This window comes from Triplophysa dalaica, chromosome 18, assembly GCF_015846415.1.
Source record: "Triplophysa dalaica isolate WHDGS20190420 chromosome 18, ASM1584641v1, whole genome shotgun sequence".
NCBI lineage: Eukaryota > Metazoa > Chordata > Actinopteri > Cypriniformes > Nemacheilidae > Triplophysa > Triplophysa dalaica.
This window is the reverse complement of record NC_079559.1, coordinates 10,268,010-10,288,527: the sequence shown is the minus strand read 5'-3', so window position 1 is coordinate 10,288,527 and position 20,518 is coordinate 10,268,010. Positions and strand designations below refer to the sequence as shown.

The 20,518-nt window shown below is 40.2% G+C and overlaps 2 protein-coding genes across 4 annotated transcripts in view; one reads left to right on the top strand and one right to left on the bottom strand.

Moving 5' to 3' along the window:
* The first annotated feature begins 651 nt into the window (after positions 1–651).
* Positions 652–5,472, top strand: ddx20 (DEAD (Asp-Glu-Ala-Asp) box polypeptide 20). The gene is made up of 11 exons (XM_056772335.1): positions 652–877; positions 1,057–1,151; positions 1,311–1,479; positions 2,319–2,442; positions 2,581–2,723; positions 2,815–2,953; positions 3,140–3,198; positions 3,313–3,395; positions 3,479–3,584; positions 4,069–4,170; positions 4,259–5,472. Exons 1-11 carry the CDS (start codon positions 685–687, stop codon positions 5,344–5,346), a joined length of 2,301 nt encoding a protein of 766 aa, XP_056628313.1. The 5' UTR covers positions 652–684; the 3' UTR covers positions 5,347–5,472.
* A 2,921-nt stretch (positions 5,473–8,393) lies between these two features.
* kcnd3 (potassium voltage-gated channel, Shal-related subfamily, member 3) overlaps positions 8,394–20,518 on the bottom strand; it is a 68,455-nt gene continuing 56,330 nt past the window's right edge. Inside the window, exons 4-8 of one of the 3 annotated variants that reach the window (XM_056772336.1) lie at positions 14,281–14,379; positions 11,715–11,750; positions 11,519–11,611; positions 11,197–11,435; positions 8,394–11,055 (exon numbers count right to left, since the gene is read on the bottom strand). In XM_056772336.1, the coding sequence (XP_056628314.1) occupies positions 10,851–11,055; positions 11,197–11,435; positions 11,519–11,611; positions 11,715–11,750; positions 14,281–14,379 (672 nt within the window). In that variant the 3' untranslated portion in view covers positions 8,394–10,850. The remainder of the gene's footprint in view (positions 11,056–11,196; positions 11,436–11,518; positions 11,612–11,714; positions 11,751–14,280; positions 14,380–20,518) is intronic. The other 2 variants (XM_056772337.1, XM_056772338.1) reach the window with 2 other exon arrangements.

Below are 20,518 nucleotides of genomic sequence, written 5' to 3'. Positions count from 1 at the left end.
GACTGACAGTTGAAGGGGAGGAATTTGCGTCAAATTTGCGTCATTTGAGATGGATAGTCATTTCAGATATTACATTTTCAGATTGCACATGAGGGTACATGACTTTTTAAAAGAAAATGACCCACATTGATTAGATATTTACTATAAATGCCACAGTATTTCATGAAAAAATAAGAATTAATTTTTAATTTAATTTAAATAAGAACGGAAGTGACATTACATTACATTTAAAAATCAATTACAGTGAAACTTTTCAAAGGAAAACTATTTTCACAAGACTAAGAATCGGACACACTAGACTAAAATCAACCTTATATTTAATTGGAAAGTTTATGACAGATGAGTGTAATGCTTGCAACGTTACTGGTGATGTGGAGCATGTTATAATGAGGTGGTGTAGTAATATTATTTAGAGAGGGCTGTTTTGCATGACAAATTGTGTGAGTTAGGGATTGTGTGGAGTTTAAAGGGAATTTTGGCAGAGGGTGAAAAAATGAGGGATTGTTGGAATGCTTTGTTAGAACTCTTAAAAAATTCAGGCTTAGAAAAACAGATTAAATATTTGTTTTATCCACCGAAGTACTTGATGTTACAAACCCCGGTACAGTAGGTGGCGGAAGAGCACCTAAACAAAATGGCGACCCGCCATTAAAAGGAAAGAAGAAGAAGAGAGCAAACGGCATCATGGCGACATCCACGAAAGCAGCGCATGAGCTGCAAGTCAGAACCCGGACTGATGATGTTTTAAATAACGATGGGCTCGAGTTCAGCTCTTTACTGCTATCAAAACCTGTGCTTGAGGGCTTATCTGCCTCCGGCTTTCAGAGACCGTCACCCATTCAGCTCAAAGCCATCCCACTGGGCAGATGTGGGCTGGGTACGATACCGCTAAACGCTAAAAACAGACCCAAACTCTTTAGACAGGCATAACTAATTGATTTGAAATGTTATAGCTATTTGTACTTATGAATTACAATCACGTCTATTGTTCTGATGTGCACTTTAATAACCATTCGCGGGAAATAATGTTGTTTGCTGTATGTTTTGCCCGTTCAGATCTTATTGTTCAAGCCAAATCTGGCACAGGAAAGACTTGCGTGTTTACTACGATTGCATTGGACTCCCTTATACTGGAGAACACAGTCACACAGGTATTATTTTTAGCTTTTTAATTTAATCTCTGTTATTTAGTGGAATTACTATTATATTTTTTAAACCAAAGCTAGACAAGTCAAAGTTATTGTTTGTTTTCCTTTCACAATAATGTTCCATTTAGCTTTTAAGTCTCTTCACCTCACTTCTCTTAACAGGTGCTAGTTTTAGCCCCCACTAGGGAGATTGCTGTGCAGATCCATGCTGTTGTCATGGCAATAGGCAGCTCAATGGAGGGACTGGAGTGTCATGTGTTTATTGGTGGACGGCCTGTCATTCAAGATAAGCTCCACCTGAAGAAATGCCACATTGCTATTGGCTCACCAGGTGTTTCTATCATTCATCATTTCAGACAGATATGTTAGTTGGAACACTTACTGATAGCTTTCCTGTAGCTCAGTGGTAAGAGCATGGCACTAACAACGCCAGGGTCATGGGTTTGATCCCAGGGGATTGCACATACTTAAAAAATAATGTGTAGGATAATGCAATGGAAGTCGCTTTGGTTAACAGCGTCTGCCAAATGTATAAATGTGGAAGTAAATGATAGTTCCCCCAAAAATGAAAACTTATCATTTACTCACCCTCTTGTCATTTCAACCTTTGAACTTTATTCTGTAGAACAGAAAAGAAGATATTTTGTAGAATGTTGATAACTGAACACTGGTGGCACACATTCACTTCTATGATATAGACACATAACCAATTCAAGTGAACGTGTACCGCCATTTGACATTTTTAAAATATATTTTTTGTTCATACAGGTTTGAAATAACAAGAAGGTGAATAAATGATGACAGAATTTCCATTTTGGGTGAACTATCCGTTTACATTTACATTTAGGCATTTGGCAGATGCTTTTATCCAAAGCGACTTACATTGCTTCATCCTATACATTTTACGTAGGTATTTGCTATCCCCTGGGATCGAACCCACAACCTTGTTAACGCAATGCTCTTACCTCTGAGCTACAGGAAAGCCTTTAAATGTAACAATCATGAATGTCTGCAGAGTTAAGATTCTCAGACCTGAAAGTCATGCTAATAAAATAGGATGCAATAAGCAAAGGACTTTATCAGATGATCTTTGCCAATTTCATGAATAGAGAGCGTGTGCTAGTTTAAATGCTATAATAGTATTTTGATGAAATGGTGTTGTATTTTTAGGCCGTATTAAGCAGCTCATTGAGATGGGAGCCCTGATCACATCTTCCGTTCGTCTGTTTGTTTTGGATGAGGCTGATAAACTGCTTGAGGATGACAGCAGCAGCAGCTTTCAAGAGCAAATCAAGTAAGTTGTTTATTTGTTGCCAAAAGGGAGAGGTTAATTTGATTTTGTGACTTCTCTGTATTCAAATTAAAAAGTTATGAGAGATCTTATATCTTTCTCTTCTTTTCTTCCCATTTCCCCTTTGTCACTGTGTTTTAGCTGGATCTTCTCTTCTCTACCGACAAATAAACAAATGCTGGCTCTTTCTGCCACCTACCCAGAATCCTTAGCACAATACCTGTCAAGATACATGAGAGAGCCGACGTTTGTTAGATTGAACCCGACAGACCCTGGACTCATTGGTGAGCAAGCCTTTCTAATTTGTTGTTGTGGATGTTTCAAACCTCAGTTTATGCATTGACTGCATCAATATTTTATACTTCAATTCTCCAGGACTGAAGCAGTACTATAAGATCGTTCCCTCTCATTCATTGCCTCACAAAATCTTTGAGGAGAAGGTTCAGAGTCTTCTGGAACTCTTCAGTAAAATCCCATTTAATCAAGCATTGGTTTTCTCGAATCTCCATAGCAGGCAAGTGGTGCCCCGTACACTATTCTCATTACTTCCATTACTCTGAACACATGTTGATGCATGTGATAAATGTAGCACATATAACAGTCCTGCACTGAGGGTTGTTTCTCAATTGTTTTATTGAAAAAGAAAGCTGTGATTTTTATTAAAACTAATGAAAGACTGACTTGAGCTGTTGTTCTGCAGAGCCCAGCGCCTGGCTGACATCCTCTCATCTAAAGGCCTGCCTGCAGTCTGCATCTCAGGTGAGCTTCAAATCATATGGTACAGTATGTGGGCATGTAAATGAACGCCCATATGTGTGAAAGCCTTTATTATTGTTCATAATAAATTTTTAATCTCTTGGTGTGTTTATGTAGGTGGTTTAAGTCAGGATCAGAGGTTAGAAGCGATGTGGAAGCTAAAGCAATATCAATGTCGAGTTTTAATATCAACAGATCTGGTGAGAAATCTGTTACAACACCCACACTGCAGACATCTAGCTTATAATGATGTTGTTAAGGTTGATCTCTGTGTCTTGTACAGACGTCCCGTGGTATTGATGCCGAGAAGGTGAATTTGGTGATTAATCTGGATGTTCCTCAGGACTGGGAGACGTACATGCATCGTATCGGTCGTGCTGGACGATTCGGTGCGTATGAGTGTCAAAGAAAAAAAACGACAAAACAATTACACACCAACACTTACCAAGCCCTGTGTCTGTGGCTTTAATTAATGCATATCTTGGACATTTACATGAGTGCGCTTCATCAGAGATGTGAAGCGGATCTAGACATCTGCCCTGAGATGGTCAGACAAGGGTCAAAGTCTGAAATGCCAACCACAAGCAATCAGTACAATAATGAGCTGCTAAATACAAACTCATCAAGAGTATTCTAATGACTGCAGCACTTCAGAATCTGAATTTATAATTGGAAGGTTGAGACATCTCTGTAACCAGAACATGATGATGATGATGATGATGATGTTGTTGTTGATGATGAATTATCTTGTTCGGTGGCCACCAGAGTCTCATCAGAATTTCAGACATATGATCTACCCACAGCTGCCCCTATGAACAAGGCACTGTTTTTCCTTTTATTGACCCGACATTGACCTCCTTGTTTATGTTTCAGGCACTCTGGGGGTTGCCGTGACCTACTGTTGCCATGGTGAGGAGGAGAATCGGATGATGGCCATAGCTCAGAAATGTTCCTTGAATCTAACTCATTTGCCAGGTAATTTTGTATGAAGTTCATTGCCCTGGTTTTGTTTCAAATATCCTTCCTAAAGATGGTAATACGTTTTTTTCTCATTCCTTCTCAGATCCAATCCCTCCTGGAATTATGGAAGAGGCGTGTGACTGGGACGTGATCATCGAACCCCCTTCAAAACCCACTCGAAAGGTTCCTGTCTCCCCCAAACAGGCGAAAAAGAAACAAGTTAAATCGGAGGCCACATCATTTAAACCTTCCGGAGTTTCTCACATCCCACATCCCACTGAAGAGAGAAGAACATCTGATATATCATACAATGTTGCTGAAACCAAGGCTAAAAATCACTCCAAACCTAGGCTGGAGAAACCATTACCTTCTGTTACAAACCTGGAGACTCGCTCGACTCTTGCTCAGACAGAGCAGAGGGAGACCCTTCCTAGAATTCCTTCACTGCCATCTTTTAAATTACGGGCACAAAAGATTATGACCTTCGCAGAGGCCGAGGCGGATTACGAGAGCTTCATAACAGAAGGTCCAGGAAGATCTGTCGAAATCATTCGCCAGTATGAAGGTTGCAACAGAAGTCAGAATATGTTCAATGGCGTGCATAACAAGCATGATGACCATAATGATGAAGACCAAGGTAATAATTCACATGTTCCAGATGCGTCACACTCCCATCAAGATCCTCCTCTACCACCAGACGTTTCACAGTTGTCCTATGGTTCGAAGATTTCTGAAGATTCCCTGTCATCTGATGATGATTCTTCCTCCGAGTCCGAAATGGAGGTTGAATGTGGATCAAACTCTTCAGTCCCTAATCGCTGTTCACAACCCAGACATCCTGTGGACTGTAACAAAGACCAGCGGGATCATTCATCTTTACCGGCGGCTAGAATACAAACACATTATAGCAGAAGTAAGCAGACGTATAGTACACTTCAATCCCATGATCCCCCACACCACAAAGGCCCTTCAGCCTCCAAATCCAGCAGGAAGGCCACGACGACACCGCAGAGGTTTACAAAGGAGAAAACTGATGATGGTGAAGAGGAAGAAGTTGCAGGGCAGGATAATTGGAATGAGTACAGGGCTTGGGTCGAATATTACAACTCGTATTACCACAGATCTCCATATTACTGGATGAGAGCATTTTCCTCATATTCCAATTACATGATGGAAATGATGAAACGTTAAAAAAGGATAATAGACTTATCTATCTTGTATAGCATCCATTGAATCTTACTGCCCCTGTTATTGGGACAGTTTTAGTGATGCTCAATGTATGAAGTTCTTTAATAAAAATGAACTTTTGGGATGTAATGGAAAGTGAATTATTGACTTTGTGTACTAAAAGGGTTACTTCCCCTAAAAATGAAAAATCTGTCATCATTTACTCACTCTCAAGTTGTTCCAAACCTGTATACGTTTCTTTGAACATAAAGAAATTTGGAACTACAATTATGGCGCACCATTGACTACCATAGTAGGAAAGATTATTGTATAATTTTCTTTTGTTCTGTTGAACACAATTTTTTTTTATTTTGAAGAGTTTAGGAAAGCAAATAGTTCTGGGGCACCTTTGACTACCATTTTCATTTTCCATACTATGGTAGTCAATGTCCCAGAACTGTCAGTCGCTAACATTCTTCCAAATATCTTCCTTTGTGTCCTACAGAACAAAGACATTTATACAGGTTTGGAACAATTTTATTTTTGGGTGGTGGAGTATCCCTTTAATGCAACAGTATGAGAAATGTATAAAACAATCATTATTTTGCAACGTTAATCTTTAACAAATATTAATCAGGATACTTGACATATGCCAATACGAAGTATTCTAATCACAAGCCACGCCCACTAATCTGAGCGTCCCATTAAAACTACTGCATGATGGTATTCATTAGCAGCAATCAGTTTGTACTCTCCAAATCAGTCAAGGGCGTAACATAAACAGAAGACTGCAACAATAAATTGACCTTGCTAGACTAAGTCAAGGGTCGTTTGAGCTGTATTTACCTGTGATCTTTAAATAGGCCTGTGGACTTTAACAAACGGAAAAGAGTCAGGCAGAGCGCACTTTCTCATATCAAATTAATTGTTCTAGTTTCGGTATCGGCACGTTTGGAACATGCTCGTTTGTTGCGCATTCCTCAGAAACAGAAGTTTGCGCACAGCCAACAACTCACTTCTGTTAACTCTATCTGTCGTGGCTTTTCTCAAATGTTCCTTGGATTCGCCTGTATTTTTACTGTCATTAATCATAGGGGAGAAGCGTGTTGAGATGGGACTCTCTCTGTGCTGAGTTCAGCACTCCGCAGTTGACTTATTCTTTATTTACGTGCGCACAGTTTCTCACGCCGGTGCTCATAAGCATAGGCATTTCCCTTCAAGAACAGGAACGAAAGAATACGAATCTTGATTTTGTTTCTCTGAGTGTGTGTCCTCCTTTTCGCCATTCTGTCTCTGACACTGAGCGACGATTATTTCTGTTACATAACGTGTCGGCACTTGCGAAAGTTTTCCCTGTCGTGCATAGACCCATTTGGCGTGTACGTGCTGGTTACAGTTTTTTTTCCTCTGATGCTGGTGATCGTTTACCATGTCCGCATATTTCTTGTTGTGAGACAGCATACTCATAAAATCACTGACATGGGTGTGCAATTTAAAACATCTCTGGGAAGACAACAACACAGATGGGATCGTGTGGGTCATTCAGCACCATGGACAGCAGTCCCGCGCCCACAGAATCCGGGAAACGCATCATTTTTATTTCATCATTGAGTTAAGAGGTGCAGGTGGTTACCACGCTGACACACATATAGTTGGTGCAGTGATCATAAAGTAAATTGTTTGGCCTATTATGGTGTTTGGTCAGTTATTTAATGTTGTTTTTTCGTCGGGGTGGTAAATTATTCACATTTATACATTCATTAGTATTTGTTCTTTTGCACTGAAAAAATAATAGGACAGTTATTGTTATATTGTAAAATACCATGTAGGGTGTTCTTTTTGTTTATTTTCGGCTAAATAGTTTTGTTTTATTGAGGTAAAAAGCGTTTTCAACAACCTTTTTAATGAAGGGATTTTTTGATTGAGCATGCTGTCAATTGTGTGTTTCTGTTTTGTCTTCGTTGGCTGCTGCGTGAGTTTGAGACGTGCGTAGGCCTACTGGTTCTGTCGTGCGGGTCCGCAGCGGTGCAGTCGGCCGCTTTACGCACTTCTCAACACCCTTGGGGAACAAGAACTGACTGTTGGATCAAAGAATACTCATCTATCTTTGAGTCCTCTGGGCCAGATAATACTCTCAATGCTTCTCTTGTTATGCTGCGTTTTAAAACGTACAAACAAAATCAATCTAAAAAAAAAAAAAAAATTGTTTGAAGAGATATTCACCCAATAAGTTATTTAAGTCATCAATACTCCCCTTTGGGTTTTTCAAAATCTGTATACATTTCTTTGTTCTGATGAACACAGAGAAAGATATTAGGAAGAATGCTTATACCCAAACAGTTCTTGGACCCCATCGACTAGGAAAAAATACTTTATATAGTATTTGTTCTGTTGAAAAAGAAGATATTTTGAAGAATGCAGGAGATTTTGAGTCACTTTTGACTACCATTGTAATTTTACTATGGTATTCAGTGGGGAAAATAACTGTTTTGGTTACAAGCATATCTTTAAAATTTTGGGGTGAACTATCCGGTTGCAGACCAGACTAAATGTTTATTACAATTGCTTGTTTTCCAGAATAGCCTACAAGTACTTAGAAAGAGACAAAACTTATTACATCATCAGAGATGCAAATGGCAACATTAAAATATAAAACGAATATCCAAGTGAACATTTTACTTGCCCCTTTTCAGTTACTTTAAGCAGAACAATCCAGTGTTGTATGTCCTGTGCAATTGATATGTTATATTGTTATTTTTTATAATGATATGATCTTGAACCAGTTTTCTATAGGAGCCATATTTTTTAGTGTCAAATCTCTAAATATAAAGAATTTGTTGTGAATTCAGTTAAATGTGCTCATTTAAAAAAATCTAAGAAGCTGAAGTTTGTCCTAGATGTGTTTGAACTAATGTAAAATCTATTCTTCATTTCATATACAAAAGTTTTTTGTGTATTTTAGAATTGATATGATGATATTAATGATAAATCCTAAACTGCTGTCAGATCTTGGTTTTGCATTGTTTTCATTGTCTGAAGAACTGAACAAACTCCATATAGATTTGTGGCAGATACAATAAATTTATCAGGCGTTTCACAACTGTGACACGAGACAAGATCATAAATAATATTTAACATCTGACAATGAACAGAAAAAAACTAGAGAGTTTAAGCACAGAAACACAGAGGAAGAAAAAAAGACAGGTATGTAGATGTGCACATACAGAACTCCACTTTGTAGTATATTTAAAACAACCAGTTCTGTCATCCTAAGGGACTGCACAAATGAATGATTACAAAGCCTATGAGTCTAACTTTTACTTCTATTACATTGTACAGTTTTCTAGCATCCTTTGCTAGGTTGGATGTACGAAGTCAAAATTCAAAGTAACTTGAACACATTACTGCTCTCCAATGTGAAGACCACAAGTGACCCAATACTTAACATTTATTACTGTAAAATTCAGAATCTATTGGCCACACTGTCTCTTCTGATGAATTCTAGTTTTTCATATTTCCCATCTATTAAGTACACCCATAAAAATCAATAAATCACAACAGGACCAAACATAATTTGGACCAAATATGCTGATCATTATTTATAGCGGTGCTTATGGATTGTATGTACAACAAACAGGAAGATAATACCCATTTAAACACAGGGCCACTAAAGAACATTTTGTAAGCTTTAAAGAGCTCACAAACTGATGCGGGCCATATACCCTGATATTACTGATGTCACAATGTGCTTTTCCCTGTAATACTGACCTCCAACAGGTCATAATGATACGTTTACATAACAGTTGATCTGTTAAGTAATAATAAAATCTTACGATTTAATCTTTCTTTCAAAATACTTCATGGAAAATTTGGCTTGAATTGTTTTAAGAGGACTGATCATTTGCCAAATACAGTACAAGATTGAATGTATCGGTATGAGGTTTAATGCAAAAGTCTCATTGCACTAAACGGATAAACTGAGGGGTCCCTTTCAATGTATGCTGGTGTTAAGAGGCACGAGTGAGTGGAAATTAGGAAGAAGGCTCGGAAGAGGTTTCGACAACAAAGGCTAGGGTTAGGGTACAGAGGTGGAAATTATGTAAGGGCTTACTGGACAACATGTGGAGATCAGGGGGATTGAGGCTGATTGCTGGCAATTTTGCTTGAATTTTATCTGTGTGTAAGAACAAGGTTGTACAATTGTAAACAACACCTACTAGAGACAATCCATACATCCGCACATTTGAATCCTTCTTAATGGCAATGCTATTTTCCTAAACATGGGTGACAAAGACTCAGACAAAAACGGAGAAAACATAGTGGAGAATAGCTCTGACTTATTTGTACAATTGTCTCTTTTCTAAACAGCAATAAATGACTGAAATTCTCGAATGAAGGAAAACATTCACTGCTGATGAAAAAAACACAAACATCAAAATTTTCCTACCCATGTAGAATTTACGCAAACTAGACAAGTTTTAAATACCCATTGAGCGATAATGACAAGAACACTTAGATCAGAACAACTACAAGAAGCAGGCCAGCAGCGGACAGAGGAAAGGGGCGGGGTCAGACACAAAGGGGCGGGAGGACATAAAAGGTGCGGGGCAGGCAGTTGCTCTGGTTTTGCCAAACAGTGGCTAAATATTACAAAATATTCTATCAACAATATTCACAGTTAAACCAAGGCTTGTTACACATCGTAGTCACAAAATCTCAGCGATGCCTTGTGCTTTTAGTCACAGAGTTTTTAAAAACACTTTCATGTTTCTCTCTCGTTTTTTGGTTCTATATTACAAAGAAACGCGTGATAGCTCACAACTGACGTTACAAAGTCGGCTCAGCATTTTGGGCTCAGGGGGTGACAGTGGCTTAAAGAAGAAGGAAAGTCTCCTCCCCCTGAGAGGCACGAACTGTGTGGTAAGCTGAGAGTTTGAGGGATAATTCAGTAATGCACCCAAGCACGCACACACATGGGGCAGAAACATTCAAGTTATACAGTAGCTATCTCTGATCAATAAATTCACACATATTCCAAAATAAAAAGTTACAATAGTCTAAGAAATACTGTCAGACCCATACAGACTCTAATGTTGATTTTCGCTTGTCCTTTATGATTTAGTCTAGATCAAAATAAAACATCTGGGATAAAGAAAGCCGAGGCTTTGCGAGGCTGTCTGTGATGTCAGAACAGATTAACAGACAAAAACAATCAGCTTGTACAAGAACTCTTACCTTCCTCTCTAATTAAAATATGAATCTTTCATATAAACACAGTTGATTTAAAAAAAACTGTGTGACACAACAGTGTAACAAGAACAAAGAAAAAGGTTTTATGCACAGTGACACCCTCATTTTTTCAGTCCTGATGGAGGGGGATCGAATACTCATGGTTGTCCTGCTCTCTCCTTCACACAAACATCCTTTTTCATCTGTCCTATTCCTTGTAGGGAGTTTGAGTCAATACACTCCTTCTCCCACTAGGGGGCAGGCTGCTCATCAGTTTCTTTTCCTGAGTTCTGTCTCCTTCACAGGGCAGAGATTTTCACCACGTCAGAGCCGGGGTTCAGAAAAGGCGGGGCTTCAGGGGTTGGAGGGGGCGGGGCATCAGGGCTGGCTCTAGAGTTGTTCGAGGGAGGGGTGGGGATACTGATGATTGCCGTGGTAACCAGTCCACTGCTTTTGCAGTTCAGGCTCCCCGATTCATCTGACATCAGATTTAAACTGGAGCGACTATGACAGAGAGCAAAAGGTCTGTGTGAGAATGCTTTAAAAGGACACTGCACAAAAGCAATAATTCTTACTTTTTTTGCCAAATTTAAAAGAAAGATTTAACATTAAAACCTAACCCCCATACATATGTATAAGACTAACCTGGTTTTAAGCGGCTGCTGTTCCCCACACTGGATGTGTAAGGCGCTGAGCTCCTGCAGGTTGTGTGTGTGTGAGTGTGTTGCGTTGAGAGGTTGCATGTTCTTCTTGGCTCTTCGGGAGCAGCAGGTGCCCGTGATACCCTCCTCACTGGACAGAGATGGACTCTGCGATGGGAAGTTCTGTAGCGATGTCCGCAGATAGCCCTGTTCATACAACCTATCGTCCATAAACTCATGATTCTAAATAAAAAAACAGATTATTTACTTTAGTTTATTAGTCTTATATGCTTTCCTACACTGATTTAGAGTTGTGTTTCACTGACCGTGGTTTTCTCCAGGCAGTGAAGAAGATGATGATGCTGGCTCTCCAACACGGACGTGGGTTTTTTCAGCTGTTGGTCTCCTTCCATAGAACCCTGGAGAACACACACACATAAACATTCAAATCATTTTTACGGCATTGCCACATTTTAGACGTAAATGATGTAGTGGAGACAGGGACGATGTTTGGCTCAGTACCTGTGGTGAAAGTTTCATCTTGTAATAAGGGATCTGCTGTTGTGTAAGGGGGGAGGAGAGACATGGAAAGTGGTTTATTGCTTTTGGAAAGAACTTCATCCAGTACAATATATCATCCATAACTTACAATAAACAAATCCTGAGAGAGGAAGGACTTCCATGAAGGGGCCTCAGTAAATCTTATGATGTCACTAAAACTTGTCACTTTTTAAGCATGTTCACATGCACCTTGAAAGTTTGATTTCATTAAAACAATACCAATCATTCATCTTTTTCCCAAATGCTTAAATCCAAACAAACGTATACATTTGTGATTATTGTATGACTGTCTAATTCCACTATCGTGCTTATATGCATGTTAGTTGCAGTTATGTGTATGCACTGGAAGACAGAAGTGATGTGTAACATGCTTTTAACCTTCCTCAGCTGCAACGCTCCTTTCAAATCTTCAATATCCGATATGTCATGTAATCTTGGAAAGACAGGTGAAGACTAGCTCAAATAAACCCGCACATGTAGAGGTACTGACTGCACACGGGGCCCTCCTGGCGAAGGCACATACACTGTTCCACATTACGCAATTTCCATGTCTTAACACGTACCAAAATAACATGAGTGAGTCAGTGACTGATGTGTGGGAGGAGAGTGAGACAGAACGAAAAAGCAAGATATTGATAGAAATGGAGAGAAGGTAAAATTAGGCATTTTACAGTGACATGTATAGAGTACTGCGATTCTGAGCAGCTGTACTAAATGTTTACATGTGTAAATGAATGAATCATACAATAATGAATCACAAACCACCGTATTCAAACTCAAATTCAGACTGTTCCAGGGTGATTCTTTTAAAAGAAATGCATATTCAACCCATAATCAAAGAATAAATATTTTTTTAATGAAAAATTAAGTAGAGGGGATTTGACTGCAGAGTCTCGTTGACAAATCAGAATCGAGTATTCCAGAGAGAAGCGTAATAAGTTCTTGTAATGTTGTTCTCTTTCACTCTTTGGATTTCTCTGTCAAACTGTCTACTGTACTGTTCATTATTTCTCAGATACATTAACAAACTCTACTTTCAGAAAGACATTATAAGAGTTGGAAAGTAAAAGCATCTGCAGTAATAAAGGGCCCGTATTTATCAAGCTTCGGAGAATTACTCACAAGAACACTGCTAAGAATTGACTAAAGTTTAAAACAACTCTTGGCTCAAAACTGTGCTTAAATTTAGTTATAAAGCAGCTCAGTCGTAACTTAAGTGAAGTGTAGGACTAAATCTGAATTGTCTTTGAGATGATTTACAACACTATGCTGTGCCGCAAACGGGATTTTGGATGACGACATCCAACCAATCACTGGATAGATTTCCTTATTTAAGAATATTCTCTGATACTAGTGTAAATTCAACACACATATGACAAAAAATACTTTTCAAAAGAATACATTATGAACATTGGAAATGAAAGATAAACACATTTCCACCGTTTCATAATTACCCATTTTAAACTGGTGCTGAAATTAGTTTTTATCTGCTTTAGTCGGTTAGTTTTGCTCTAAATACAATGTTCTTTTCGGTAGAAATCTTTTCTTGCATGTGAAATCACATGTACCATCGAGAACAAAATACAGCATCATAGGAAAGCACAACAGTAACTTACTGATGATCCATAGAGCCTAACTCGGATGCGTGCAGCATGTACGGACGGCGTGCCTTTTATCTCGCGCACAAAGAAGTTTGTTAAATGTATAAATTCGATCATGAAAATGTGGGGTGCTAGATGTTGTTTCATTAATAAATGCCTTTTTCGAAAAATCCTACTTTAAAAATGTACCCCCTGCAATAACGCCTATGCTGGTGAGTACCGAATATATGCGTGAATAATGTGGAATGATATGGTTCTGTCGGCCAACCCCTCTGTCCACCACATGTCTCTGTCTCCTCAGTGCCATTACAAGCCCCTAGACGAACCTTCTAATCACTTGAGAGACCTCTCGAGATGTCTTAAATATCCGGGAGACTAAGAGTGATTCTTACCGTAAAGAAATTGATCATCTTGTTTTTATACTCAAATTTAGAAGTAGGAGTAAATTTCATGAATTCCCAGCACTTAAGACTAAAATGGCACTTTGAGAAGCTTGATAAATACGGGCCCAGGTCTCATTGTCACACATACTGTATACTCACAGTTTACTCACTAATGAGGGTGTTTAGAAACACATTAAGATGTTTTCATAACTTCGTCTTTCCACCCTGACAAACCGGATGTTATTAAATTAATTGTGCTCATGATTATGCAAATACACAGACAGGAAAATCTCAAAATTGATCCGATTATGTGCTGAAATTCACATGAATCCCTTACTTTTCAAGCAACCCGACCTGACACTTTTACCTTAACGCTGAAATACTGCAAGAAAGACATTGGCACTTTTTAGCAAGCATCATGCATAATACATACTGTATGTCTAATGAAAAATGAGCCTCAAGAAGTCAAACTGAGAGCGCAATCTGGACAACAATGTGTGTTTATAAACAAAAATGTTTGTTTGTGTATGTGCGTGTTCTCACCGTCAGCTCCAGCGATTGGTTGAGTCCATTTCGTTTGCTATGCAGGAACCCGCTAGAACTGCCACACTTGGAAATTCTCATTCGGGCCAGTCGGGCTTTCTGTCAACACACACACACAGAGGAGGTTACAACTCAGTCTACCAGGGTTTTTCCATCACAAAGGTCTGAGTTTCAATCTGATCTCTGTTGAAGGAGTAATTCAAAATACTTTAGGAAGCAAAATGGATTTTCACATGGATTGCTGTCCATCACGAGAGGATGAAAAATGCAAGAGCCTTCAAAAAGCACTGAACCAATCCCGCTCTCTAACAGCTATGCAGCCAATATGTGCCCAGAAGCAGAGAGGAAAAGTCATTGCACACTCATCTGCTTAAAACATTTTTTTTTTACAGAAACGCAGCTGTTTAATGTAAATTACAGTAAATGTCTGTGTAATACTGAATTACGGTAAGCACAGCTGTGTAATGCTAGTCAGAGCAGCAGTTAAAGTTCTTCAGACATGACATTTTTATAAGCACAGCATCGATGATATGCGGAAACCCCTAGTCAAATCCTTTGAGGAACATAAAATTTTAATATTTACAATGAATGAGGAGTATTTTAATCTTTTCAGCTCCAGAGGAGTCAAATGATCTGATTTGTGCTCTTACGGGCCCTTTTCATAACAGAAAACCTAGCCTCTCTCAGTTGTAAGATGTGAGAAGTCTTTTCCATCATAAAAATGGATTGTACTGCCAAAGCATCATGATCAACATTGTGCAAGCAATAGATTTAGTATATTCTAAAGGAAATGTAAGTGGTGTTTGCTCATCTTCTCAACACTTGTAGTGTGTTGCTAGGGTGTTCAAAACAGCCCATTCTTTAGGCCACGTGCACACTGACCACATTTACATGGACAACAATAATATGATATAAACACGATTAAGACAATACTATGATAAAGAATGGCCCATGTAACAGAGCTTTTTGATTAGCTTAATCCATCTAAACTCATAATCATAGTAAACACAAATCTAATTAGGAAGGGTAGAGTACTCCTATTTTAGTTGCATTATCCAAGTGCGGTATAGACATAGGCTACATCTTAATTGCACTGTTACCGGTGCCTAGGAACTTTCGCGGCACTTTGATACAGTTTACACAAACGCACAGCAGTGGACACCCGTTTCGTTTTACGGCAAACAACATGGCTTCAAGCAAGAAACCATATTTTGATCAGAACGGGAAACAACAATTCAAGAAAATAAATGAAACACCAAAAACTGTATGGGGGAGGGACCTCAGTGTTGCTTTTTTCTAGTAGTTATATGTTTTGTACGATTCACGAAATATAAATTAATACGAATAAGCCAGCTCAATTCTTGTGAGATAAGGTTAAACAATCATATGCTTTCTGCCAAAGTGACTTACAGTTGAGGAACACACAAAGGGATTCATCTTTAAGGTCCAGTCAGTGAAATCTAGCGGCAAGGCCAACCGCTCACTCCACCCCTCCTGTTCGAAACACTACGACGGCTGACAGAACACGGCGAATTATATGCAAGGGGACCCAAGTTGTATATAGATAGAATAACTCATTCTAAGGTAATAAAAACATAACCCTTCATTGTGTAAGCTCTTAACACACCTCTGAAGACATAGTTATGTGTCATGATTCCGCTATCATGTCATGTCTATTCTTGGTCTTGGGGCGGAGTCATGGCATAGCCTAAGGTTGTGCGTGGAGGGAGAGATAGTAATCCTATCGACTTGCTATACTCTCTCTCTGGTCTGCGTCTTTGTTCCCGCCATGTCGTTTTCTCGTTGGCTTTCTTTGAGTGTTCATCCCTATCACCTGGTCCTTGTTAATTATCCTCTGTCTGTCTCCCTTTAAATCATCCTCATGTGCATTGTCCTGTGCTCGTTCATTGTACATTTTCCTCGTATGCTGTACATAGTCCTTGTAAGCTGTACATAGTCCTCGTATGCTGTACATAGTCCTCGTATGCTGTACATAGTCCTCGTATGCTGTACATTTTCCTCTTATGCTGTACATAGTCCTCGTATGCTGTACATAGTCCTCGTATGCTGTACATAGTCCTCGTATGCTGTACATAGTCCTCGTATGCTGTACATAGTCCTCGTATGCTGTACATTGTCCTCGTATGCTGTACATTGTCCTCGTATGCTGTGTGTATTTCGTACCAGAGTACTGTCCTTGCCTGTGATCTTGTCCGTGTCAAGTAAGTCTAGTTTAGTGAGTGTTATATTTTTGTCAAGTGTTGTTTTCTTAGTCTAGTTAGTCCGTGTTCTTGTTTTTGTTCATAGTTTATCCCAGTCTTGTTTTCCCCATCGTGGGTTTTGTTTTGTTGAGTGTGTTAAATAAATATCTTATTTAAATAAATATCTTATTTAACCTCCTCATTGCTGCCTGCGCTTGGGTTCTGTTCATTTGGGAGCAGTTCGGGCAGGTGCAGGTGGAGCTCTTTGCCTCCCTGGACACCTCCAATTGCCCGCTTTAAGCCCCTAGGAGAAGCCGCTCTACCTCATCTCACAATGAAGACGGTTCTCCTCGTGGCGCTTGCTTCCATCAAGAGGGTAGGGGATCTGCATGCACTCTCTGTGTCCAATGAGTGCCTTGAGTTCGGGCCGGGCGACTCCCCCCTTACACACCAGTGAAGACCGACAACAGGCTGGGCGTATGCCTGCGAAGCGCCTTCTCCCCTTCATCAGGTGAGCCAGTGCGGTGTTCCAGCTTCCCTACTTCCTCCACTGGACGAAGTATAGGCATTCCATCCATCACTAAGCACTTCGAGCTTACGAGCCAGGCGGAGCTGCACATTTTCCAGGCCCAGTTTAGGCGAGTCTCCCTTCATAAGGCTTGCGCTTATACTTGAGTTAGTACTCCACACGTAGTGACTCCCCTCCTTGGGTAGTTCCGTCTGACATTTCCTCACTCTTGGTTCCCCTATCGGTGAACCTGTGACCTCCCTTCTGTGCACCCCTGTTGGGACCCCACACTAAAACTCCCAGATGTGGACTCTGTAGCGTTCTCCCCTCAGATGAGGGGGAAGCGCTTCCCAGTGTACCTTACAGTGTCAGGCTGCTCTCTCACCCCTAGAGTAGCAAAGGCCACTGCCTGTACGGCCGTTAGTAGGAGCCTCTCGTCGTGATCCACACATTGATGTCTTGTTACACCCCTGGAATGTTACGATATTTGCGGTTGAGTCACTGGTGACTCACCCAGGCCGGTTAGTGTCGCTAGCGCCATGGCATTTCGTATAGGATCCCCATTCTGTTGGTTCGACACAACGTCGAGAGACCGACAGATAGGGAACATCTTGGTTACATATTTAACCTCAGTTCCCTGATGGAGGGAAGGAGACGTTGCCGCAATGCTTCGCCATCTGCTCCAGCGACCGGGAATGCATCTTAGGTTCCTCAGCCCAAAAGGTGAATGAATGGGCACGCCATCTTCCATTTTATACCTGTATGTAAGGGGCGGCAAATTCATTGGCCTTTAAAAAGAACAATCAGACATGATAGGTTCTCAAGATCAAACCCCATTCTGTAGGTTCGACTCAACGTCTCATTCCCTCCATCAGGGAACTGAGGATACATACGTGACCATGACGTTTTTCTCAGAGTTTCTTGTTCACAAAACTTATCACCTTCACACATAGGCAGGAACTGTTCAGGGTCTAAAACACTAACAGCACAGCTAAGTGCTAAAGTTCACCCACACTCGGGGGATGAGGAACACTACTTTGCACTCTTATAATCACAAGACATCGAGAAAACCCCTCACCCTTCCCACTCACCCGAGAGGTCACCTCACCTCCCAGAATGGATCCAGGCAAGTTAGCTTCTCTTTTTCGGAATCTGGATGTATGAGCTCGTTAATACGTTTATTTAAATTGTTGAAGAGGAACAAATTGTGTCTCAACTGAATCAGATCGCTCGCCGAGATCAAACCGCCATTCTTATGTTCATTAATTTCTCACACACACTTGAACACCGACTGAAAGAACATACACAATCATTAAAACCCTCACACACAAACACACATGGGAGTCCCTCTGGGTGAGAGGAGTGCTAACTCTGCTCTTTTCACAGGAGATTGCCATCACATAATGGAATCAGTTTGGGCCTGTGAGACCATTTGTGTTTCCGACAAATGCTGCAACAATTTTCGGATATCGTGGACCATTTTTCCTGGGGATCAGACCCTGCAGGACAAGAGATGGAGAATGGCTGTGGTAATACTGAGGTTCTTTGTCAATGTGACAGAGAATATCACTACTGAGAACGGTTGTTCAAAGCCAAACCAGAAGTGAACAACTGCTTTATGTTAAGATCAGTTGCATTCGGTCTGTCATAACCACGCCAATATACCCCGATATACTATACTTTCAGTTAGTTGGATACAGGAGGTGGACAGTATGTACAACACACACATTTGTATCCCAAAAGTACCATTCAAGTTGTCTAAAGTACAATTATATTTTGGACAGTTTGTATTTAAGTTTGTTTAAATTTTACAATTACTTCATAAAATCTAATTTTACTCGCCCTTCTTCTACAGAACACAAAAGAAGAATGTTGATAACCAAACAACATTGTCACAGTTGATTTCCATCATATGAACACAGAACCACTGAGACATTTCTCAAAATATCTTCTTTGTGTATCATAAAACAAAGAGTCATACACAGGTTTTGAACAATATGAGAGTGATTTAATGGTGACATCATTTTTGGGGGGAATTATGCCTTTACACCAAACATGCACCCAAGTGAGACAGAGAAAGTACCTGGAGCTCCCGTTTGACACCAAAACCCAAAGGACCTAAACAAATCCGTGTAAATCCACGAGTCAGTTCAATGATGTACATCCTCACAGAACTCAGAAACAAGAACATCACATCTCAAGCTGAAGCTGCTTAAATGGATTCCATTCCATTCCATTTTCTACCGCTTATCCGAACTATCTCGGGTCACGGGGAGCCTGTGCCTATCTCAGGAGTCATCGGGCATCAAGGCAGGATACACCCTGGATGGAGTGCCAACCCATCGCAGGGCACACACACTCACTCATTCATTTTTTCCAGAGATGCCAATCAACCTTCCATGCATGTCTTTGGACCAGGGGAGGAAACCGGAGTACCCGGAGCAAACCCCCGAGGCACGGGGAGAACATGCAAACTCCACACACACAAGTCGGAAGCGGGAATCGAACCCCCAACCCTGGAGGTGTGAGGCGAACGTGCTAACCACTAAGCACTTAAATGGATTATTTATGTCAATTAAACACCACCACTCCATGTCCACTGTCTATTGAAAACAGTTCTACCCAAAGAAAAACACAGATACAAGTAGGCAGTGCTGTGAAAAGCAATTTATATCAATATCTTTACATTTTCAGATAGTGAGTGCTGCCTGAACACGGTGAAATTGCCACCTTGTACTGTTCTGATAAGATAAACCTCCAGATATGGCCTCTGTCCCTCCTTATATGAAATATTTGGGCTTTTGTTCACCTGTTTTATAATCCGGCATACAAATACAACAAGTTAGTTTAGAGAAATAAATCACACTAACCTTTTTAGTCATTGTTTTGCATCAAGTCTGTAGCACAAATGGTGCGGGATAAGGCAATGTTAGGATTTGTTTAAATCGTTTCCTGAACAATCACTTTTAATGCTGTTAATGCTAAATTGACTAGGCTCACATTTATCCATCCATCCATTTTCTACCGCTTATCCGAACTATCTCGGGTCACGGGGAGCCTGCGCCTATCTCAGGAGTCTTCGGGCATCAAGGCAGGATACACCCTGGATGGAGTGCCAACCTAGGCTCACATTTATGCAAATGCTAAATAAAAAATGAGTCATTGACATGCTCCTCATACACTGAAACTACTGAACTAGCACAACCGACAAGTCTGCTGTCAAGAATACAGACTGGCTTGACTGCAGGGATAATGAATAAACCCCAATTATAATAAACCCCAACTGTGAGTCCTAGACCAACTGTGAACCAAACTTTAATTCCTGGACTAACTTTAAACAAAACTCAAAGCATTGGATCAACTGTGAGAGTTTGAGGATAATGAGATCAATGAGTGATTAGTCATGAAGGATTGTCAGATGTCTACTGTCTGTTCGCTTTAGTGGCCTTGCCTGCGCTGATTTGCATTTATTATTAACAGGCTCCCCCTGTGTATATGGTTTTCTGCAGTCACCAGGAAAACTGCATTG